This window comes from Tamandua tetradactyla, chromosome 5, assembly GCF_023851605.1.
Source record: "Tamandua tetradactyla isolate mTamTet1 chromosome 5, mTamTet1.pri, whole genome shotgun sequence".
NCBI classification, from domain to species: Eukaryota; Metazoa; Chordata; class Mammalia; order Pilosa; family Myrmecophagidae; genus Tamandua; species Tamandua tetradactyla.
In genome coordinates this window covers 11,546,185-11,571,567 of record NC_135331.1, presented here as the reverse complement: position 1 = coordinate 11,571,567, position 25,383 = coordinate 11,546,185, and the positions used below count along the sequence as shown (strand labels likewise).

General features: G+C 43.3%; 1 protein-coding gene across 1 annotated transcript in view; it reads right to left on the bottom strand.

Annotated features, from left to right (window-relative positions):
• Positions 1 to 23,379, bottom strand: part of CCDC63 (coiled-coil domain containing 63) — a 53,915-nt gene extending 30,536 nt beyond the window's left edge. Inside the window, 4 exon segments of the mRNA XM_077159847.1 lie at positions 17,044 to 17,233; positions 20,569 to 20,741; positions 21,101 to 21,200; positions 23,141 to 23,379. Of these exon segments, the coding sequence (XP_077015962.1) occupies positions 17,044 to 17,233; positions 20,569 to 20,741; positions 21,101 to 21,112 (375 nt within the window). The 5' untranslated portion in view covers positions 21,113 to 21,200; positions 23,141 to 23,379.
• Positions 23,380 to 25,383: the final 2,004 nt, after the last annotated feature.

Below are 25,383 nucleotides of genomic sequence, written 5' to 3'. Positions count from 1 at the left end.
GGAAACTTCCCAAATTTGATGAAAGACATGAATATACACGTCCAGGAATCTCAATAAACTCCAAGCAGGACAGACTCTATGAGATCTACACTAAGACACACTAGAGTGAAACTATCTAAATCCAAAGACGGAGAGGATTTTGAAAGCCACAAGAGAGAGGTGACTTGTGGGATGCAAGGGCGCCCCTATGAGATTAACAGCAGATTTCTCATCACATACCATGAAGGCTAGAAGACAGTGGGATGACACATTTAAAGTTCTTCAAGAGAAATCTGTCAACCAAAGCTTCTATAACTGGCAAAATTATCTTTCAAAAATGGAAGAGAAATTAAGGCATTTAGAGAGAAACAAAAGCTGGAAAAAGAAAAATTCATTATCAGAAAACTGATACTATAAGAAATACTAAAAGGAGCCCTTCAGGCTGCAATAAAAGGCAACTAGACAGTAATCAAAACCATAAGAAATAAAGAACATTGGTAAAAGTAGCTACAAAGGTATTATTGTACTTTTGGTTTATAGGTGATTTTTCTCCCCTATATGACCTAAAAGGCAAATATGTAAAATAATATTTAAAGTCTATGTTTCTTGGCATACAATGTATAAAGATGTATCTGAGACAAATCAATGTAAAGGGGGAGGTAGGGAGATAGGCAGGAGTAGAGAATTTGTATAATAGTGAGACTAGGTTGGCCCTGGTTGTCATTAGTTTAAAGTTAGTTTAGTTTACTTCTAGGTTGTCATTAGTTTAAGATGGTCATTGCACTTATAAAGGTAACCATTAACAAAATAATTAAAAATATAGAGAGAAAAGGAAAGAAGGGCATCAAAATGGTACATTATAAAAAAGCAACTTAATACAAAAAAGGTTATGAAGCAATTGAGGAAAAAATAATATATAAGACAGACAAAAAAATTTCAAAAATCTTTCCTTTTTCAGTTATTACCTTAAATGTCAATGGATTAAACTTCTTTATTAAAAGGAAGAAATTGACAGACTGGATGAAAAAGCATGATCCATCTATTTTGTTGTCTACAAGAGACTCACTTTAGATACAAAGACGTAAAGAGGTTGAAAGTAAAGGGTGGCGGGTGGGCCACGGTGGCTCAGCAGGCAAGAATGCTCGCCTGCCATGCCAGAGGACCTGGGTTCGATTCCTGGTGTGTGCCCATGTTAAAAAAAAAAGAAAAAGAAAGTAAAGGGTGGCAAAAGATATTCCAGGCAAAGAATAATCAACAGAGAGCCAGAGTGGCTATATTATTGTCATACATAATGGTTTAAGTCAAAGATGATTATGAGGCAAAGAAGGATATTATATCTTTGTAACAGATTCAATCCAGCAAGAATATATAATGATCATAAACCTATAAGCACCTCGCAAGAGTCCAAAAATACATGATGCAAAAAAATGACAAAATTGAAAGGAGAAACAGGAAGCCCTACAATAATTGAAAGGAGAAACAGGAAGCCCTACTTTAATACATCATTTTTAATAATTGATAGAACATCTAAACAGAAGAGCAATAAGGAAAGAGAGGACTTGAACAGCACTATTAACTGATCAGACCCATATGGACATATATATATATAAGACTCCACCCAACAGCTGCAGAATATGCATTCTTCTCAAGTGCCCTGGAACAGTTTCTAGAACAGACTACATGTTAGGCCAGAAACCAAATCTTAATAAATTTTAAAATATCAAAATAATTAAAAGTATCTTAGGAGAGACAGGGCAAGATGGCAGCATAGTGAAATGTGGAATTTAGTTTGTTCTCCAGCGTGGCTGGTAAATAGCCAGGAACAATACAGAACAACTTCTGGGGAACATCAGTGTACGGACACACAGCGTCCACCAGTCTGTACAAGGTGGAAAGGGTGAGACCCCATGTAGAACTGTAAGTCCCCCACGGAGGCCAGCACCCCTCTCCATGGGCGTGGCAGGCTGGTTCCCTGAGGGGAGAGGAAACAGACTTTACTTGTAGCAAGGATTTAGTTCAACCAAGCTCCAACTACAGAGTTAATTAATAAATTCTGACCACTGGAATTTAGTGCTGCTGGAACAAGCACTAAAGGATTTCCAGAGGTATTATAATATAATGTGGTACCCAACAAAAGTTACAAAACACAGAAAGAAATAGGAAAGTATGGCCCATTCTCAGGAAATTGTCCAGCAGACAGAGGGCAGGGCTGATGGGGAAAAAAGAAAACAATAGAGGTTTTTTGACTTGGACAGCACAAAAAACTGGAAAGGGGTTGGACCCTTAGAAAAGGGGGCACATAAAGCCTGGCGGTTCATAGAGCCATGTGCCAACTCAAGCTCTTGATTGGCAAACCTGAGGAGTGGGGTTCCAGCTCTGAAAATCCTTCTTTGCTTCTTTTTTCACTTCTTAAAACAGCTCATTAGATAGGACTGCAAGCACTCAGACTCCAGCACTGCCCCAGACAAGAGCAGAACTAAAGCATGTCTGAGAGACAAAGTAATTAGTCAGGATGTTCGAACAGACATGTAAAATCTCATCAAAAATCAATGAGTTGAAGGAGGATATAAAGAAGACATTGGGGTAACAAAAAGAAGAACTTGAAAGTTTGAAAAAACAAATCACAAGAACTTTTGAGAATGAAAGGCCAATAGAAGAGATGAAGAAACAACGGAGACCTACAACAACAGATTTGAAAAAGCAGAAGAAAGGATATATAAACTAGGGGATTGGCCATCTGAAATCTGACACACAAGAGAAAATATAGGGAAAAGAATGGAAAAATGCAAGCAGGGTCTCAGGGAGTAGACAATATGGAGTGCATGAATATATGTGCTATGGGTGTCCTAGAAGGGAAAAGGAGGAGAAAGACTGATGGAGGAAATAATTACTGAAGTTTCCCCTATCTTATGAAAGACGTAAAATTACAGATCCAAGAAGTGCAGCGTAGCCCAAGCAGAATAAATCCAAATAGACATACTCCAAGACACTTACTAACCATATCGTCAAATGTCAAAGATGAAGAGAGAATTTTGAAGACAGAGAGAAGCAATCCATCACATACAAGGGAAGCCCAGTAAGACTATATGTCAATTTCTCAGCAGAAACATGGAGGTGAGAAGGAGGTGGTATGATATATTTAAGATTCTGAAAGAGAAAATTTGTGAACCAAGAATTCTATGCCCAGCAAAACTGTCCTTCAAACACAAGAGGGCTACGTGGGACATGACTCCCAGCAGTATAAATGTCCCTGGCAATGTGGGACAGAAATCTTGGAATGAACTGGGGCCAAGCCTCAAGGGATTGAGAAAACCTTCTTAACCAAAAGGGGGAAGAGAGAAATGAGACAAAAAAAAAAGTTTCAGTGGTTGAGAGATTTCAAACAGGGTCAAGAGGTTATCCTGGAGGCTATTCTTACTCATTATATAAATACCCGTCTTCAGTTTATAGTGTATTTGAGTGGCTTAAGGGAAGTACCTGAAACTGTAGAGCTATATTCCAGTAGCCTTGTTTCTTGAAATTGGTTGTATGAAGATATAACATTTACAATGTGACTGTGTGATTATGAAAACCTGTGCCTGATGTTCCCTTTATCTAGGGTATAGACATATGAGTAAAAAATATGGATGAAAAATAAATTAGTAATAGGGGGACAAAGGTTAAAATATATTGGGTACATGTCAGTGAGAGGGAGGGGTAAGGGACATGGCAAGTATGGGTTTTTTCTTTTTATTTCTTTTCTGGAGTGATGCAAATGTTCTAAAAAATGATCATGGTGATGAATACACAACAATGTGATGATATTGTGAGCCACTGATTGTACACCATGTATGGACTGTATGTGTGTGAAGATTAATCAATTTAAATATTTCCAGGAGGTGTGGCAAGATGCAGTTTAGTGAGGTGTGGGATTTAGTTCGTCCTCCAGAGCAGCTAGTAAATAGCCAGGAACAGTACAGAACAGCTGCTGGGGCCACGTCAGTGACCGGACACACAGCGTACCACAGTCTGGACCAGGTGGGCCAGCTGAGACCCCACACAGAACTGTGCATTCCCCAAGGTGTGGAGGCCGCTGTCCCTCCCCCACGGGGATGGCAGGCTGGTTCCCTGAGAGGAAAGGAAACGGACTTTACTAGCAGCAAGAGCTTAGCTCAACCAGCCTCCACTTGCAGAATTACTAGTTCTGACTACTGAAAATAGGCCCCCAGGACAGAGAAACCTGGAATAAGTACTAAAGGAACTGGGAGCTTTTGCCCCAGCAGAGAGGGGGCAGAGCTGATGGAAAAAAAAAGAAAGAGGCTTTTTGAGTTGGATAGCACAAAATACTGCGAAAGGGCTGGGCTCTAAGAAAAGGGGGCACATATAGCCTGGAGATACAGAGAGCCATGTACCAATTTAAACTCTTGATTGGGCCAGCCCGAGGAGCAGGAGTCCTGCTCTGAAAAGGCTTTATTTTATTTGATTGCTTTTTTCCTACCTCTTAACAGCTCATCAGATAAAACAGTGTGCAGCACTGCCCCAGGCAAGCGCAGAATTAAGCTTGTCTGAGAGACAAAGTAACTAGTCTGGTAAAAGAAGTTAATTCCTTAAAAGGTGTCTCTTCTCCAAGAGATAGGTAGAACCAGCTAAGGTGGAATCCCTCCCTCAAGGAATTCAGGCCCCAGGGACTGGAAAACTGAAGCCAGTAAAGCCAGCCTACAACCTCTCCTCTGTCTCCACCACGCCCCCAGCAGGGAGAGTCTGCTGGAGTTAAAGTTACCCCATCACTTTATGCTGGTGGAACCCACAGGCAGACAAGCGCCACCTACTGGGCAGGGCAGGAAAAGCACAGAGTCTAGAGTCCATAGCACAGTCTGTCAGCCTGCTGGGTCTCACCCGCAGGGAAAACTAATGTTGGCAACTCTTCCCCCTGAGATCTGGGCCTGTCCAGTCTGGGAAAATCTGACTGGGTTCTATATATATCTGATGACACCCTCTTCAAAAAAAAGAGAAAAAAAGGCTCCATATACGCAGGGCAAGAAACAGAAAAACAAGAACTGAAAAATTCTGATCAGTTGAACAAAACCTATGCTAGAGGTCTAGAATAAGTTGAACTGGATGTCAAAGAACAAATAGAGAACAAAGCCATCCAGCAAGAAAATCCTAGGAAAAAGAGTGAAAACAACCTCCAGAATAAACTAATTAAGGAAATCAAATGCCTAGATGCCAGCAAAAAATAATGAGTCATACTACTCTAAGAGATGAGTCTGGCCCTGGCACCATGGGATCAACAATGCCATCCTGACCAAAAGAGGAAAAAGAAGTGTAACAAATATAGAGTGCGTTCAAATAGAATCGAGAGACTACTCTGGAGGTCACTCTTATGCAAGCTTCAGTTAGACCTTGCTACCTATCATAACCTGCCAACCCCTAATCATGACCATTCCAGCAAATCCTAAAGAACATCTAGGGCAATATATAAGATTCCACAAGGGTTCCATGCACTAGAGTAACTTTCCAGAAACCTACAACCTCCAGATGGGTCCCTGGTCCAGATAAGTCCTGAAACGTAGCCCAGCATCTCCAGAACATCAGATAGTTCCATCTCCCTACCCCATACTATTGACAGCCCCTTCCAACCTGAAAAAGTTAGAATGAGCAAAACCCAAATATCCCTAAAGAATGGGAGAAAAATCAAAGGTGATGGTGGAGTTATACACAGAAGGTAGGGTTTAACAAATGATTATGAGTGCTGAATCATTACGTTGATACTTCTTATAGTCTCCAGTTTCTTAGAACTAAAAGATATTTCTTTTAGTCTCCAGTTTTAGTTTCTCTAAAACTGTGGAATTGTAACCCATACCAAACTCTGAAATCTGTTCCACAACTACTTATTGTGCTGTGCTTTGAAATGTATTGATTTTTTGTTTTTGTATATATGTTACTTTCACAAAAAAGAAAAAACTTTATGATAAAAAAATATATATTCCTTCTAGCCTCCAACGTTCTGGAGCAGCTAGAATAAAATATCTGAGATGATGGTATGGTAGCTGTGCTGGTTTGAAAAGGTTTATGTACCCTAGAAAAGCCATGTTTTAATCCTTATCCACCTTGTGGGAGCAACGGTTTCCTCTAATCCCTATTCAGTACTGTATGTTGGAAACTTTAATTGTTTATCTCCATGAGATGTGACTTGATCAACTGTGGGTATTAAACTTGGTTTGGTGGAGATGTGTCTCCACCCTTTCTATGTGAGTCTTGATTAGTTTACTGGGATCCTATAAAAGAGGAGACATTTTTTGGAGAGAATGCCTTTTGAGAACGACGAGAAAGCCACAGCAGAGCTGAGCAGAGACATGAGGCCAAGAGAACTACAGAGTCTACCAGCCAGAGAACTTTGGAGATTCTGAGAGAGCAGAGAAGGACAACAGAATGCCACAGAACCATAAAGCAGAGAGTCCACCAGCCAGCGACTTTTGGAGATGAAGAAGGAAAACGCCTCCCGGGGAGCTTCATGAAATAAGAAGCTGGAAGAGAAAGCTAGCAGACTTCACCATGTGCCCTTCCAGCCAAGAGATAAACCCTGAACGTCATCGGCCTTCTTGAATCAAGGTATCTTCTTGAATTGAGACATTTTCTTGGCCTTAGAACTGTAAATTAGCAACTTATTAAATTCTCCTTTTTAAAAGCCATTCTGTTTCTGGTATATTGCATTCCAGCAGCTAATAAACTAGAACCATGACAAGTTCTGGGATCTGTCCTGTATATACTTGTTGAATAGTGCTTTGAAAACTATTGCCTTGTTCTTTCTTTGTTTTGTATATATGTTATATTATGCAATAAAAGAAGTTAAAAAAAATGATGAGTCATACTAGGATAATTGAACTTATGGCCTAGTTGAAGGAACAAACCAACATTTCAAATGAGATGCAGGAGTTGAAACAACTAATTCAGGATATGAGAACTGATATGGAAAATTTCATCAAAAATCAAATCAACGAGTTGAGGGAAAATATAAAGAAGACATTGCGGGAACAAAAAGAAGAAATAGAAAGTTTGAAAAAACAAATCATTGAACTTATGGGGATGAAAGGCACAATAGAAGAGATGAAAAAAACATTGGAAACTTAAAACAATAAATTTTAAGAGGCAGAAGAAGGGATTCATGAACTAGGGGACCGGACATCCAAAATACGACACACAAGAAAAATATATGGAAAAGAATGGAAAAATATGAGCAGGGTCTCAGGGAACTGAATGACAACATGAAATGCATGAATATACATGTTGTGGTGTCCCAGAAGGAGAAGAGAAGGGAAAAGGAGGATAAAGACTGATGGATAAAATTATCACTGAAAATTTACCTTATCTTATGAAAGACTTAAAATACAGATCCAAGAAGTACAGCATACCCTAAACAGAATAGATGCAAACAGACATACTCCAAGACACTTACTAATCAGATTGTCAGATGTCAAAGAGAAAGGGAGAATTTTGAAAGCCCTAAGAGAACACCAATCCATCACATACAAGGGAAGCCCATTAGGACTGTGTGTGGATTTCTCAGCAGAAACTATGAAAGTGAGAATGTAGTGTATGATATATTTAAGATTCTAAAAGAGAAAAACATGAACCAAGAATTCTATATCCATCAAAATTGTCCTTCAAAAACAAGGGGGAGGTTAAAATATTTTCAGACAAACAATCACTGTGAGAATTTGTGACCAAGAGATGGTTCTGCAGGAAATACTAAAGGGAGTAATATAGGCAGATAGGAAAAGGCAGGTGAGAGGTCTAGAGAAGAGTGTAGAAATGAAAACTCTCGGTAAAGGTCAAAAGAGAAAAAAAATAGGACATATAAAATAAAAAAGACAAAATGGTAGAAGAAAGTACTGCTTTTACAGTAATAACATTAAATGTTAATGGACTAAACTCTCCAATCAAAAGACATAGACTGGGAGAATGGATTAAAAAAACAGAACCCATCTATATGCTGTCTACAGGAGACTCATTTTAGACCCAAAGACAAAAACTGGTTGGAAGTGAAAAGTTGGGAAAAGATATTTCAAGCAAACAACAATTAGAAAAGAGCAGGTGTAGCTATACTAATATCCAACAAATTAGACTTCAAATGTAAAACAATTAAAAGAGACAAAGGACACTATGTATTAATAAAAGGAACAATTCAACAAGAAGACATAACAATAATAAATACTTATACACTGAGCCAGAGTGCTCCAAAGTACATGGGGCAAAGACTGATGACATTGAAGGGAGAAATAGACACATCCACCATAACAGTTGGAGACTTCAATTCCCCACACTCATCACTGGATAGGACATCTAGACAAAGGATCAGTAAAGAAACAGATAATTTGAATAATACAATAAATGCGCTAGAGTTAACAGATATTTACAGAACATTATACCCCACAACAGCAGGATACACATTTTTCTCAAGTGCTCTGGGATTATACTCAAGGATAGACCATATGCTGGGTCACAAAGCAAGTCTCAATAAATTTAAAAGTATTGAAATTATACCGAACACTTTATCAGACCATAAAGGAATGATGTCGGAAATCAATTAACAGGCAGAGGGCCAGAAAATTCACAAATATATGGAGGCTAAACAACACACTCTTAAACAACCAGTGGGTCAAGGAAGAAATTACAAGAGAAATCAGTAAATATCTTAATGCAAATGAAAATGAAAACACAACACATCAAAATTTCTGGGATGCAACAAAGGCAGTGATGAGGGAAATTTATTGCCTTAAATGCCTATACCATAAAAGAAGAGCAAAAATCAAGGAATTAACTACTCACTTGGAAGAACTAAAGAACAGCAAACTAACACCAAAGAAAACAAAAGGAAAGAAATAAATAAGAGTAGAGCAGAAATAAATGAAATTGAGAACATGAAAACAATAGAGAAAATCAACAAAATCAATAAAATTGATGGGCTGTTAGCTAGGTTGACCAAAATACATACATAATGTATATATGTATGTATATAGATATATACATTTTTATTTTTATACATGTATTATATATATAATTATATAATACATGTATAAAAATAAAAATGTATATATATATATATATATATATATAGAGAGAGAGAGAGAGAGAGAGAGAGAAGATGGAAATAAATAAAATCAGAAATGGAAGAGGAGCTATAACCACTAACCCCGCAAAAATAAAGGAAGTAATGAGAGGATACTATGAGCAACCATATACTAATAAGCCAGAGAACATAGAAGAAATGGACAACCTCCTAGAAAGGCATAAACAACCAACACTGACTTGAGAAGAAATAGATGACCTCAACAAACCAATTGCAAGTAAAGAGACTGAATCAGCCATCAAGAAGTTCCCCCCCAAAAAGGTCTAGGACAGATGGCTTCACATGTGAATTCTACCAAGCGTTCAAGAATTAGTACCAGTCCTGCTCAAACTCTTCAAAAAAAATGAAGAGGAGGGAAAGCTACCTAACTCATTTTTTTTTAACATGGCAGGCACTTGGCATCGAACCCGGGTCTCTAGCATGGCAGGCGAGAATTCTGCCACTGAGCCACCATTGCACTGCCCTACTTAACTCATTTTATGAAGTCAACATCACCGTCATACCAAAGCCAGACAAAGATACTACAAGAAAAGAAAATTACAAGCCAGTCTAATGAATATAGATTGAAAAATCCTCAACAAAATACTTGCAAATCGACTCCAGCAGCACATTAAAAGAATTACATACCATGACTAAGTGGATTTATTCCAGGTATGTGAGCCTGGTTCAACAAAAGAAAATCAATTAATGGAGTACACCATATCAAGAAACCAAAACAGAAAAACCACATGATCATCCTAATTGATGCAGAAAAGGCATTTGACAAAATTCAGCCTCCTTTCTTGATGAAAACACTTCAAAGGATAGGAATAGAAGTGAACTTCCTCAACATGACAGAGAATATATGAAAAACCCACAGCTAACATCATCCTCAATGGAGAAAGACTGAAAGCTTTCCCTCTAAGATCAGGAACAAGACAAGAATGCCTACTGTCACCATTGTTATTCAACATTGTGTTGGAAGTTCTAGCCACAGCAATTAGGCAAGAAAAGAAAAGGTATCCAAATTGGAAAGGAAGAAGTAAAACTCTCACTGTTTACAGATGACATGATACTATACGTTGAAAACCCTGAAAAATCTACAACAAAGCTACTAGAGCTAATAAATGAGTATAGTAAGGTGGCAGGATACAAGATGAACACCCAAAAATCAGCAGTGTTTCTATACACTAGTAATGAGCAATCTGAGGAGGAAATCAAGAAAAAAAATCCATTTTCAATTGCTATCAAAAGAATAAACTATTTAGGAATAAATTGAACTAAGGATATGCAGAAAACTAAAAGAAATTGCTAAAAGAAATTGTGAAAGACCTAAATAAAGGGAAGGGCATACTGTGTTCATGGATTAGAAGACTAAATATAGTTAACATGTCAATTCCAGCTAAACTGACATATAGATTCAATACAATACCAATTAAAATCCAAACAACTTAATTTGCAAAAATAGAAAAACCAATAACCAAATTTATATGGAAGGGAAGGGTGCCCCGAATAGCTAAAATTATCTTGAGAAAGAAAAATGAAGTGGAAAGTCTCACACTACCTGACTTTAAAGCATATTATGAAGCTACAGTGGTCAAAACAGCATGGTATTGGCATAAAGATAGATACACTCATCAATGGAATTGAATAGAGTGTTCAGATATAGATCTTCTCATCTATGGACAATTAATCTTTGATGAGGCAGTCAAGCCAACCCACATGGGACAGAACAGTATCTTCAATAAATGGTGCTTGGACAGTGGGGATAATCAAAGCAATAGGCTGAGCCCCCAATCTTGGGGTTTGTTCATATGAAACGTAACCCCTCAAAGGGTAGGCTAAGCCTACTTAAAATTAGACCTAAGAGTCACCCCCAAGAGACCCTCTTTTGTTGCTCAGATGTGGCCTCTCTCTTTCAGCCAATACAACAAGCAAAGTCACTGCTCTCCCCATCTCTATGTGGGACATGACTCCTACGGGTGTGGACCTTCCTGGCAATGTGGGACAGAAATCCTAGAATGAGCTGGGACTCAGTACCAACAGATTGAGAAAACTTCTCAGCCCAAAGGGGAAAGAGAGAAATGAGACAAAATAAAGTGTCAATGGCTGAGAGATTCCAAACAGAGTGGAGAGGTTATCCTGGGGGTTATTCTTAATGCATTAAATAGATATCACCTTTTTAGTTAAGGTGTAATGGAGAAACTGGAGGGAACTGCCTGAAAATGTAGAGCTGTGTTCCTATAGCCATGTTTCTTGAAGATGATTGTATAATGACATAGCTTTTGCAATGTGACTGTGTGATTGTGAAAACCTTGCGTCTGATGCTTCTTTTATCTACCTTATGGACAGATGAGTAAAACAGATGAATTAAAAATAAATAATAGGGGGAACAAATGTTAAAATAAATTTAGTAGATTGAAATGCTAGTGATCAATGAAAGGGAGGGGTAAGGGGCAAAAAAACAAAAGAATAAAAAAATAGTGTTTGGAGAACTGGATATCCATACGCAAAAGAATGAGAGAGGATCCATATCTCACACTTTATATAAAAATTAACTCAAAATGGATCAAAGATCTAAACATTAAAGCTCAGACTATAAAACTTTTAGAAGAAAATGTAGGGAATTATCTTATAAAACTTGTAATAGGAGGTGTTTTCTTAGACCTTACACCCAAAGCATGAGCATTGAAGAAAGAAATAGATAAATAGGAACTCCTCAAAATTAAACACTTTTGTGCATCAAAGAACTTTGTCAAGAAAGCAAAAAGGCAACCTATGCAATGGGAAACAATATTTGGAAGCCATATATCAGATAAGGATTTAGTATTCAGAATATGTAAAGAGATTCTTCAATTCAACAACAAAAAGACAAACAATCCAATTTAAAAATGGGCAAAAGACTTGAACAGACACTTCTCAGAAGAGGAAATACAAATGGCTAAAAGGCACATGAAAAGATGCTCAACTTCACGGCTATCAGGGAAATGCAAATTAAAACCAAATGAGATTTCATCTGACACCTACTAGAATGGCCATTATATATATATATATATATAAACAAACAAACAGAAAACGACAAGTGCTAGAGAGGATGTGGAGAAAGAGGCACACTTATCCACTGTTGTTGGGAATTTAAAATGGTATAACCGCTCTGGAAGGCAGTTTAGCAGTTCCTTAGGAAGCTAATTATAGAATTGCCATATGATCCAGCAATCCCATTACTGGGTATATATCCAGAGGACCTGAGAGCAAGGACACAAATGGACATTTGCACACCAATGTTTATAGCGCATTATTTACAATTGCCAAGAGATGGAAACAGCTCAAATGTCCATCAATGGATGAGTGGCTAAACAAGCTGTGGTATATACATATGATGGAATATTGTGCAGCTGTAAGACAGAATAAAGTCATGAAGCATGTAACAACATGGATGGGCCTTAAGGACATTATGCTGACTGAAATTATCCAGAAACAAAAAGACAAATACTACATGGTCCCACTAATATGAATTAACATTAGTGAGCAAACTTGGAGAAATTAAAAACACAGGTTATCAGGAGATAGAAATAGGATAGAAACTGGGCATTCAGTGAGAAGGAATATAGATTGTGCAACAGGACTGACCATAAAAATTCAGAAATGGACAGCACAATACTACCTGATTAGAACAAATGAATGTCAGTATAGCAGGGTGTTGAAAATAGATGGTATATGAGAAAACAAACAATCAATGCAACCTAAGGTCTACAGTCAACAGTAACATTGTAATATACTTTCACTGAATATAACAAAGGCATTTTGCCAAAACTAAATGTCAGGCAGGCAGGGGCCATGGGGAAGGGGTACGGATTCTATGGGGAAGGAAAGGAAATATTTTCATATAAATTATGGTGGTGAAGGCATTTTGTTTCCTTAGGTTGGATTGTATGATGTGTGATTGGTTAAAAATGAACAGAGAGAAAGAAGTGGTAGAGAAAAAGTGGAGAAAGAGATGTACCTATTCACTGTTCGTAGGTGTTCTAGTTTGCTGGCTGCCAGAATGCAATATACTAGAAACAGAATGGCTTTTAAAAAGGGGAATTTAATAAGTTGCTAGTTTATAATTGTAAGGCTGAGAAAATGTCCCAATTAAAACAAGTCTATAGAAATGTCCAATCTAAGGCATCCAGGGAAAGACACCTTGGTTCAAGAAGGTTTAGGGTTTCTCTCTCAAGTGGAAAGGCACATGGTGAACACAGTCAGGGTTCCTCTCTCATCTGGAAGGGCACATGGCGAACACAGCATCATCTGCTAGCTTCTTCTCCTGGCTTCCTGTTTCATGAAGCTCCCTGGGAGGCATTTTCCTTCTTCATCTCCAAAGGTCGCTGGGTGGTGGACTCTGCCTCTTGTAGCTATGTCGTTCTGCTCTGCTCTCTCTGAATCGCTTTCATTCTCTAAAATGTTTCCTCTTTTATAGGACTCCAGAAACTTATCAAGACCCACCCGAATGGGGAGAGACGTGTTGTCACCTAATTCAGCTTAAGAGCCACTCTTGATTAAATCACATCTCCAGGGAGATGATCTGATTGCAGTTTCAAAGTACAGTATTGATCAGGGATTATTCTGCCTTTACGAAATGGGATTTTGATTAAAACATGGCTTTTCTAGTGGACGTACATCCTTTCAAACCAGCATAGCAGGGAAGCTGAGAGCCCGTTGGAGGGCAGCGTGGTGGTTCCACAGGAGGTTAGGGGTGGGGCCGCCACGTGATGCTGCAACCCCATTGCTAGGTATAAATCTGGAGGAACTGGGAGTGGGGATACAAATGGACATTTGCACACTGGTGTTTATGGCGGCAGTGTTCATGATGCCCAGTGGGTGGGGGTGGCCTAAGGGCACAACGACTGAGGAATGGAAGGGGGAACTGTGGTGTACACACGCAATGGGACTGCGCTGCAAGAAGGAATGAAGTAGTGAGGCATGCAAGTAGATGAAGGAACCTTAAGGACAGTATGCTGAATAAAACGTCAGAAACAAAAAGACAAATATTATCATGCCTCACTCATAGGGATTAGCTATAATATAGAAACTCAGAGAATTGAAGTCGAGAGCATGGGTTATCAGGTTGGGGGCTATTGTAAAGGGTCCCAGATTGTAAGCTCTTATAGCAGTTACATATATTCAGGAGTTGTAACTGATATTTCTAAACTCTGAAATCCTGAGCTGTTTTGTATATAACCTGGTTGTTCCCTGAAACTTCGGGTATTTATGTGACATTGGAGACTGAATTAGTGCACTGAAGCTATGAAAGCCACATTACCCCATTCAGCGGTCTAGAGTGCTTCAGTTTGCTAAAGCTGATGACATGCAATATACTGGAAATGGGTTCCCTTTTACAATGGGATTTATTCACGTACAAGCTTACAGTTCTTAGGTGGTGCAAATGTCCAAATCAAGGCATCTCCCCAAAGACCAGCTACCAATAAGCCTCAATTCCTCTGTCCAATGACAGGAACATGGTGATGTCTGCTGGTCTCTCCCTTCTCTCCTGGGTTTCAGGTTTTGTTGCCTCCAGCTTCTGGTTTCAGCGGCTTCCTCTCCGAGCTTCTGTGTGTGTCCTTGTCTCTCAGCTCCTCTGGCTTTTTTCTCTTTTAGCCTCTCTGAATTTCACCTCTTAGTTTCTCTGGGGCTTTCTTTCCATGTTCTCTCTGCATTTTAACCTCTTATAAAGGATGCCAGTAAGAGAATTAAGCCCCATCTGGGACATGCCTCAACTGAAACATCCTAATGAAAACGTTCTACCTCATACCCACAATAGGTGCACCCCCCAGAGGGATGGTTAGCTGTAAGAATATGATTTTCTGGGGCCCACAAAGCCTGCAAACCAAACAGAGGGGAAAGGTGCTGAGGGGATTCTGGCAAGGATGCTGTCTTCAAACCATATAATCACCTCCTTCCTGCCCTTGAAACTGGTTGTGTGAGATGCTGCTATGAAATGAAGAGACCAAGAGGATCAGAGAGAAAAAGGCCAGCACCTCATTGCAGAGCTGCGGAACTTTCCCAGGCCAGCCTATTTCCAGACAGATGTGTGGTTATATCAGAAAACAACCTCTATTCTCTCAGTTTCCTTTAGTCAAGAGTTTTTTTATTTGCAGCCAAACACATTCTCCCCAATACATCAAGCAAGATGGCGGCCCGGGTTCGATTCCCAGTGCCTGCCCAAGTTAAAAAAAAAAGTGATGAGCCGTAGGGGAGGGGGGAGTCACGGTATTTTAGGGGCACTAAGAGGAGGGGAAGAAAAGACGACATTCCAGCAGAAATGGTGCTGGAGCTGAGCGCTAAAGGACAGGTACCCAGGCAGAGGAGGCACACGTGCCAAGACCTGGAAGTGGGATGGATTAGAGGGAGGTGGGGGGCAGGAGGGGAGGTGAAAGAGGCAGAGCTGGGCAGCCACTCTGGGAGGTTTTCACCTTTCCCGTGAGAGCAAGAGGCGATCACTGAGGAGCTTTAAACAGGAACAATGTAATGACGTTTCCACATTCATTTGTTCGGTGGCTATTTACTGAGGACCCCACATGTGCCGGGCACTGGAACTGGCCCCGGGAGCATGGTGGGATGCAAAACCCACCTACTCCGTGGCCTCATGGACTTGACAGGCTGGTCAGCGTTAATCGGCCCTCGTGTCAATGCAGAATGGCGAGTTTGAAAAGGGCAATGAAGGAAGGCCTTCAGGGGTCATGAAAGAAGTGAGAGGGATGTGTAAGGATCCCCCGAGAGCCTCTCTCCATCCAGTTCCACCACCCTCTGGCCCAGGAGTCTGACCCGTACACAGTCCACTGGGCTTCCTTGCACCAAGGATCCATGGGTAGAAGAGAGAAAGGTTGGGGTATTTCTTTCCTCTGCCTTGCTCTGTGCCATCCAGGGTCCAAGACAGCTCCCTCCCCTGGCCCTAACAGCTTCCCACAGTTGCTAAAACTACAGCGCTTCAACCTCCATACTCCCAACCTGGTAAAGAATCCACTTACAAAACTCGTCCCAAAGTACCCTACTGAGGGTTCTATTTGTTCCTGGCCAAGGAGCCTGACTGAGACAAGAGAGACATAATTTAAACTGGAGAGAGGGGATAGAAAAGGCATCTCTGAGAAAATCACATTCAAGTTGAGACTTGAAGGACCAGCAGCCAGAGTGAGGAATAGGGGGAGGGGGAGAATATGTGCAAAGGTCCTGAGGTGAGAAGAGCCTTCAAATATCTGAGAGCCAATCCACTGCGGCTGGGGTGAGATGAGCTAAGGGGGGGATGACATGGGATGAAATCAGAGGGCTAGGCAGGGACACAATCACGCAGGGTCTTTCAAGTCTGAGTAAGGGATATTGTCATTCATGCATTCCCCAAATGTCTCTAGCTCTTTGCCTTTGCTACATGGTAGGATTGCACTTCCTGGGTCCACTTGTGGAGGCGTAGGGTCATTTGACAACTGTGAGCTAATGAATCATAGGCAAAAGTGACGTGTGTCACCTTCAGGCTGAAGCATTTAGCTGCCAGTGTGCCACCCTCCAAGCTCTCTTTCTGTCTGCCACAACACCTGGCTGCTCCATGGCCCAGTCCCAGAGTGAAGCGATAAAGGAACCTCTAGTCGACCCCAATAAACATGCAGTGTGAGCGAGGACGAAGTCTTTATTGTTTAAGCCACTGAGATTTGAAAGGGGCTGTTTGTTACTGCAGCAACCGAGCCTCTCCTGACTGATACAGTATTTGGAAATTTATTGTAAATGTAATGAAAAGGCACTGGAGAATCCAGTGGAGAGAGGGGGATAGATGAATTGAGCCAAGCCTAGAAGTTGGGAGACCAGTTGGGGACAGTTAACCACAGTCACCTCTGGGGGCTCTCCAGAAAAGTCACTGTGGATTTGGGGTAGTTATTGGATTGCCTAGATGTCACTCCTTCCCCTGGCTCTGAGCTCCGCTTACCCCCTTAAGAAAAAGACCATACCTTCTCATCCAGTTCGGCCAACAGAATTTTCATCGATCCAATCAAGGATTCATAGTCCTCCTTGGTTTGCAGCAGGAAACGCAGCTCCATGTAGTTTTTCTCATTCAAGTTCAAATTCCTCGAGGACTTTATGAGACTCAAAATCAGGGTGATCTCATTCTGCTCCTCTTGCAAGGTCTTGATTTCCTTGCTGTTGGGAAAGTAGTGCATGATTAGCCCTGAACCCCGAGTCCAGCTTGATCCAAACTCTCCAGGCTCCCTCGCCCTGAGAGGTACTTCCCACCAGCGCGGTCTAGAGAGAAGATGGCATGTGACTTGTCCAAGGTCATGGATGCACAGATTGCCTACTTCCCTGCAGTTTCCACCCGTCTGCCCTAGTCTCGGGGCACTGTTTCCCTAGAGAACAATCTACAGCTGTGCCTGTCAAAGCCCACGACCTGACCGTGGCTGAGGCCCCCAAGTTCCCTCTTGCCAGCAGCCCTGCTGGCATCTGACTTTGCAAACCTCCTCTCCTAATTACAGCCAATCAGCTCTTGTAATAAGGGGCAAATGTATCAGACTGGTGTTTTCAATTTTGCACGAACACGGAGATGAGCCGTCACCTTTAGTCTCCACACCTCCTCTGCTTGGGCTGCTAATGATTCATTAAATTGGGTGTTGTGCATCTCTGTTCCTTTCTCTTTCTCCATCTACTCTAGCAAAGAAATGGAGTGGGGGCTGATAAGGAAGAAGGACATGGACAAATAGGGGGATTTTGAAAAGAAAACGCACAGTAATTGAACAAAGGACAACGGCATAGTGGTCACGTTTCTAGCAAAGTCGCGTTACCCAACACCCACTGCTCAGGTGTTTGGAGAGCAGCTGCCCGGCATCCATTGGAAGCTCGTAAAAATGCAGAATCTCAGGCCCCAACCCAGACCTCCTGAATCAGAATCTGCTTTATAACGAGATCCTCAAGTGATCTATATGCACATTCAAGCTGTGGAGCCACCAATCCAGAACAGCAAAGAATATTCTAGGGCAGGGGTCAGCAAAGCAAACTTTTTTCTATAAAGGGTGTTCTAGTTTGCTAGCTGCTGGAATGCAACACACCAGAGATGGATTGGCTTTTAATAAAAGCGGATTTATTTTGTTAGTTCTTCAGAGGAAAGGCAGCTAACTTTCCACTGAGGTTCTTTCTTATGTGGAAGGCACAGGATGGTCTCTGCTGGTCTTCTCTCCAGGCCCCTGGGTTCCAACAACTTTCCCTGGGGTGACTTCTTTCTGCACCTCCAAAGGCCTGGGCTGAGTTGCAAGTGCTGAGATGAGGAATGCAGAGCTGCTTAGGCTGTGCTACGTTGCACTCTCTCATTTAAGCACCAGCCAATTAAGTCAAACGTTACTCATTGCAGCAGACACGCCTCCTAGCCGACTGCAGATGTAATTGGCAACAGATGAGGTTCACGTACCTTTGGCTTATGTTCACAGCAACAAGACTAGGTATGCTCACCTGGCCAAGTTGACAACTGAATCTAACTAACACAAAGGGCCAGCGAGTCGATATCTCAGGCTTTGAGGGCCTTCTGATCTCTGATGCAACGTGCAGATCAAAAGCGGCTGCAGGCAATATGCAAACAAATATGCGCAGGTATGTCCTGTAAGGCCTGTGGGTCATAGTTTGCCGACCCCTGCTCCAAGCAACACTGTCCTGTGACTGTGGAAACGTCCCCTAGCTGTGCTGACCAGCAGTAGCCACCGGGCCCACGGGGCTACTGAGCACGTGAGATGTGGCTAGAGCAACTGAGGAAATGAATTTCCCATTTTATTTCATTACACTTCATTAAGAATTTAAATAGCCACATGTGGCTGGTGACGATGGGAGTGGACACCCGGTTCTAGAGCTCGTGGTCATTTCACCCTGTGACAGCCAGGGATTTTTCTGCCCCTCATAGCATAAGGTGGTGGTGAAAGCTCTGCCAAGGTGGAGCAAGAAGAAAGGAAAAACCGAACCCAACGGCGTACCAGACTCAGGCTGTCAGAGGGGAATGGGTAAGAGCAAAAGGACGGTTCATCCGCCTCGCAGGCAGCGCTGGGCCCAGCCTGAGCCCAGCGAGGCACCCAGAGCCCAGATTTCAAGGAGTCACTGGCTGGTGTCTGGGTCGGGCATGTGCCGTGGCGGCACCGAGACAAAAGGGCTGCCTTAGATTTTTGCACCCTGGGTGCCCCACTCGCTGACCCTCGTCCGAGACCTGTTGATGGGTGTCTCATCTGAAGAACCTGCAATGTCCACTCTTCCACCCTCTCCCCCTTCAATTCCAGCAAAGCAAAGCCAGAGCCAAAGGACTGAGCTGGAGCCTGAACCTCGTGGGGGCTGGGGCCGGGGAGAGGGGGCCGAAGAGTAAGGTGCAAGCGCGCGGCCAGCGGGAGGCCGGCAGGAGGCATCCCTGATTGTGGGTCAGGGCGCCAGGCACGGTCATGGCAGGACATGGACTTCAGGGTCTTAGGGATGCCATCAAGATGGATTTTTTCATATCATACCTTTTTTGAGAAATCCCTACCTAATGACGATTTTTTTTCCAACAGATGTCAGTAAAGTATCTTGAGAAAAGGTGCCTTTGATTAATTCAAACGAAGGTCCCATATGGACCAGTGGAGGCCTATGTGAGACGAATTCACAGAAAATCTCAAAGACCCCTTTTCCTCATGCTGTGAACTTCGTGCATCTGCAAATACATTTTCTTTCTAAAAAGGGACCCTTATAAACATGATGGATGTAGCTAAAGAGTCAGATCACAAAACCCCTGGACAGCAGGTAAAGATGCCCATTTGATGTTTGTGTATTCAACCCCAGGGAACACTGTTCTGTTATCATTTCTAGGGCTACCCCAGTTTCAAATCCTCTATCTTGTAGTCCCCATAAGGACACACAAGCAGGAAACATAATTTGGGGTACCCGCAGTTCAGTGATTCCCCCGTTCTCTGGGGACTCCCCCAACCTCCAGCTCTAGAGCCCTGGGAGTGACACCCCACCCCCCACCCCAGGCCGTAGCCCAGACGCGGTGGCCGCAGCTTATGGGACCTGGGGCAGAGAGCTGGCCCAATCACATTCTCTCTCCTTTGGGAACTTGGGGTTGGAATTGATTCCAGACAAGCTCTCTGTGTGGCCTATGATACATCACAAACTCATGAGCTAGGGGCAGCCAAGTCCCACCAGCCAGGGCTGATACTCAGAGAAAAACAAAAGCCGTGTGAAGAGAGAAACAGGAAACAGAAGCAGTTCCTCATTTGAGTCCTTCCCTGAGACATGGGAGAATGGTACGGATTCATAGAGACATCCTAGATTCTGGTAATGATGTGTCCTCTCCCCCCCGAAGCCATCCCAAGCTGTCCTCTTTCGAAACCAGAGTCTTCAGTGAAAAGACCAGGGGTCCCCAGATTGGGAATAACAGTGGACCCCTGCCACGGAGGTGACATGAATAGGAAAGTGCCAAAAAGCCAAACCCTAAACTTTCTCCGAGTTCGCTCCCTACTACAGCCGTCACTTACTGTTGGTTTGCAATCTTCTGCTGGGAACGGAAGTTAAACGTCTTACGGCTTTCTACCATCTTCCTGAACTGCTGCCGCAGTTTCCGAAGTTCCATCTCCACCAGTTGCTCTTTGGACTTCTCCAAAGAAGGTTCCTGAGGAGTTCCGGAGTCTTTTCTCCTGGACTTCTTTGGCTGGTGAGACAAGGGGGCAGTGAGCAACCGGTTAGATGATCAGAGAAGCCCACATTTCAGCTCAAGCAGGGATGTTCGGGCTGGAGGTGAAAGGCCACATTTGGGTGACGTCAACCGCTCTGGTCTGTTCCAAGGAAAACCTGCCCAGCAGAGGGACCGGGCCTAACAGGGTGTTCTTTGGAATCCTGGGCTCAGGTCCTGGCTGTGTGAACGTGGGTGAATGACTTAACATCTCTGAGCTACAGTCCCTCTTCTGTAAAATGGGTGTGCATAGATTTGTTGTAAGGATTAAGTGAGCAAGTACTTGTGCAGTGGACGGCCTGACCCATAGTTAGTGCACGGTGCACAGGAGCTCTTACCACCGTTGGCATCTTGAAGGAATCGCTCTTTCCCTCTGCTCAGACACGGGATCCCAGAAGGTCAGAGCCAGCAAATGCTTCTTTCTGCCGCTGCAACACCCTGCCCACAGTGGTGAAAGAAAGAGAGACTGTGAGCTGCCCCGCTCGCGCTCTGGGTCAAGCACCACCCTCTTTCTTCCCACCAATTGTGTCTCCTCCTCCTCCATCAGCTTGGCCCATGAGGACACGGCAGATGGCTGTCCGGGTGCAAGAAGAAGCACTTTGAAAGCTGTTCCTCTCATGATTTATCATTAGGAGCTGGGCAGATGGTTCTGGCGTGTCAGTTACCCTCCTGCCCCATGCGCACCCAAAGAGGGGGCTGCAGATGGCATCGGGGAGGGGTGTGTTCCCTGATGGGGTTAAAACGGAATGCACCCAGCCTCAGCTTCAGCTGTGGGAGCTGACGTGGCGGGAGCCAGTGATAGGAGAGGCATTTCTATACCGATGGAACCTGGACCTCATCTGGTCCTGGGTAATAAGAGGAGGGGAAGATGACACGGATCCCACAAACCCTAAGGAACCCTGAGACCCACTGCATCCCTCGCCCAGACTTCAGGGGCTGGATTCCCAAAGCAGAACCTTCTAGCTTGGCTGCCCTGAGAGGTCCTGCGGTACAGTGATTAAAAACGCTTGCTGTGCAGATGATCAGATCCGAGGACATAATCCCTCCTTGGCCACTTACTAACGTTGGAAAAGTCACATCAGTGCTCTGGGTGACAGTTTCCTCATCTGGAAAATGGGAGAACTTCTAGAAGCTACCTGACAGCAAGCAGTGGTTCTTTTATGTAGTGACGGTGTGCCGAATGTTTATAAGGGTTTAAGGGGCCCCCAGCATTTCGGCAGCTCCTGGTAATGATACCCTGAGTATCCTCTGGGGAGCCCCACCCTTCCTCATTCCCTGTCATTTTTTGCTGACTCCACACCCCTGCCCCCCAGCTTCTGGGCTGGAGCACGTGACCCAGGGTAGGCCAAAGATCCCAGGCCAATCTGCAGAGTCCCAGCCTCCTGGCTTGAGTAGTTAGTTCAGAGACTGGTAGATGACCCTGGCTAGTCCAAGCAGACTAGTGGAACCGAGGCTTGGGCACTCATGAAGAAAGAGAGACTTTGTTTCCTGCTGCCTTTGAACCTTGGTGAATAAGGTTGGGAGTGGCTGGCAGCCATCTTGCCTCCACATGGAATCTGAGAATAAAGCCGAAGATAGAGGAGAGCAGACAAAACTGAAAGAGATTGAAGCTCGAGGACGTCATCTGAGCCTCTGGCTCAAGGCACCCCTGAAGATGCCTTTGCATCATGTTCAAATACATCAATCGTATATTCTTGTAAGGCAATCCAAGATGAGTTCTCTATTGCTTGCAACCAAATAAGTTCTCAGGCTAGAACCACTTGGATCTATTTAGTAGATAGTGTGTGCTAAACAGTTAGGGAATTCAATGGTGAGTCAGCCTTCAAGGACCTATGACTCTTGCCCATGGTAAAATAGTAGAAAATGCTTTACAAGGGAAATGACTTTTAATTTGGGCTTTGAAGGATGAATAAGAGTTCACCAGGCAGACAAAGAAAGATGGGGGGTGGGGCGGGGATTCTGAGCAGAGAGAAATTGCCTGGGCAAAGATTGAGAGGCAAATGAACATAAGGAGTGTTGAGAAGTGATGTGCTGTCTAGTGTAGGTGGCAGCAAACAGTGAGAAATCACTGACAATGAAGTTTGGAAGAGACTAGAGAGCAGGGATATAATAAGAACAGCCTGTAAAAGATCATTTAATTCCCCCCCCCCCCTCCAACAGCCACTTTCCCCTCATGTGGTCGTTGCTAGAGGCCATGTGACTTGTTCTCACCAATGAGATGTGAGCAAATGGAAAGCATGTCACTTCCAGGCCATGACTTTTAAGAAGTTGACGAGCCGTTCCCATCATCTCTCCCTCATCTGACATCTGTGGGAGGCAGAGCCCCAAAACATGCAGAACCACAACAGACTCCCCAGATTAACTGGGGAAGGAGTCACCTGCCAGCCAGGAACATCCTCATTGGATGGCTACATGAATTACTTCCGTTGTGTTGAGCCAATGAAATGTAGGGGTGTATTTGTTATAGCAGCTAGCAGGACTCTAGGAACACCCTAACTTCGTCCTTCTTAACAGGACCTTGATTTTGTCCCTCTTCAATGTGTCAAGCCCCAAAGGGTGAATCATGATTGGTTCCCGCTAACTCCACTTCCCTTTGTCAGTGATTGGTCAGGGGATGGACGTGTAACCCAGGTACAGCCAATGAGACATAAGGAGAATTCTATTCTTTTGCCTTTGTGACAAAAACAGAGAGTTTGTCCGTGTTCCCTTCTGTTGTGAGTTGTGTTCCCCAAAAAAGAAATGTGGATGTCCTAATCCCCCGTTCTTCACAAGGTGAACTTATTTGGATATAGGGTCATTGTAGAAGGAATTAGTTAAATTAAAATGAGGTCATACCGGAGGGCCCTTAATAAGGGTGAGCCCTGAGTCCAATATGACTGATATCCTTGTAAGAAGGGGCGAAGAGACACGGAGGGGGAAATGCCATTTGAGGATAGAGGCAGATTGAAATGCTGCAGCTGCAACCACAGAATACTAAGGATTCCTGGCAAACTGCCAGAAGCTAGAAATAGACAAGAAAGGGTTCTCCCCCTTCAGATTTCAGACAGAGTATGGCCTGCCAACACCTTGATTTTGGAGTTCTAGCTTCAAGAACTGTGAGACAATAAATTTGTTTCAAGCCATGAAGCTGTGGTACTTTGTTATGGCCACCCTAGGAAAATAACATACCCTCTCTCCCTGCCTTTAGAAATTGTTGTGTGAAGATGTGATGATTGGTACTGTGGCAACCACTCTGTGACCATGAGGAGAAATATCACCATCACACTGAAGAAAGCTAAGAGGAAAGATGAAGGAAATTTTAGGCCCTTATTGACACTGTTTGCCACTGTCCCATCACTAGAACTGCCTATTCCAGGTTTCTTGTAAAACTAAATAAGTGTTACTATTGTTTAAGGCACTCATCAAATGGTCTGTCTATTGCAGCCTAAAGTATTCCTAAATTACATGATTTACTACTTTGAAAATGATTCTGAAGCTGGTGGACGATAGGTCAATAGGGCCTGGCAACCTAGGAGTCTCTGGCTTTGGCCTGATATATCCTAGAGGGGTTGGGGGCCAACTGAGTTTTGGTAAACCACATTTAAAGGGAAATATCTCTTGTTGGAAAATGCCCACAGGCAGGGGAACAGGGTAAAGGCAGTGGTCACATGCCTTCACTGTTTCTGGATGAGTCCTCAAGGCGGAAGCAGAAGCTGCAGCAGGATTTACCTGACTGATAAGATCTGGGCAAAGGATGCTCACTCAGGGACCTCTTTCAACCCCTGAATTCTGTGCAGCTGTAATGACACACTGTGCAAAAGCTTTCTATATTCAAGAGCTCTTTTGGTCCTTAGTGGATCCATAATGCATCTTTTTAAAAGCATGAGTCAGGTAGTCCTGACATTCGCTGGCTGTGTAATCACAGCTCTCAAGAGCCTCAGTTTCTTCATCTTTGGAATTGGGATATTCTCTGCCCACCCCATCCCCACCTCCCCGGATAAATAAAGTCCTAAGGGCTTAGAACATAATAGATGTTCCATGAATATAGCTTGTGAATTGGTGTTTTCAAGTACTGGTTTGTCTTGCCCTCCAGGTTACTTGGGTGCTGTGTTTGCCCCCAGGAGCTGGGGGTTCAGTCTCCTTCGGCCTTTCTAGATACACAGAAAACCAGCCTCCTCCTCAGACCCTGGCTTCTCTCCAGCTTCCAGATGCCAACACAGGCCTTTTCCTTTGTGTCAGGGCCCTCTGGGCTGGGCCCACTCTGTTCCCTGGGGCAGATCCACCCCTCTTCCTCTTCCAGCCCCTTCTCACAACTGGGCCTTGGGAGAACCCCCAGGCATCCTGGCCCCTAGGTCACTAGGCATCTCAAACTCATGGCCCATGAGGCAAATTCAACCTGCCTTCAGATCTCCAAAGCACATGGGGCTTAAAACATGAATTCAGTCTGTGCACTCCCTCTCCCGGCTCCAGGCTGCAGGCCCCACTGCTCCCCAATGCCTCCCCAACCTCCCACCCGCACCCCCCACATCCAATTCCCACATTTCCTATAACTGCCTGGAGCCAGCAGGAATTTGAATTTGCAAATTTCTGGGAGGAATCCCACAACCTGCCTACTTCCAGGGAGCCGTATGTGCAAGGGGGA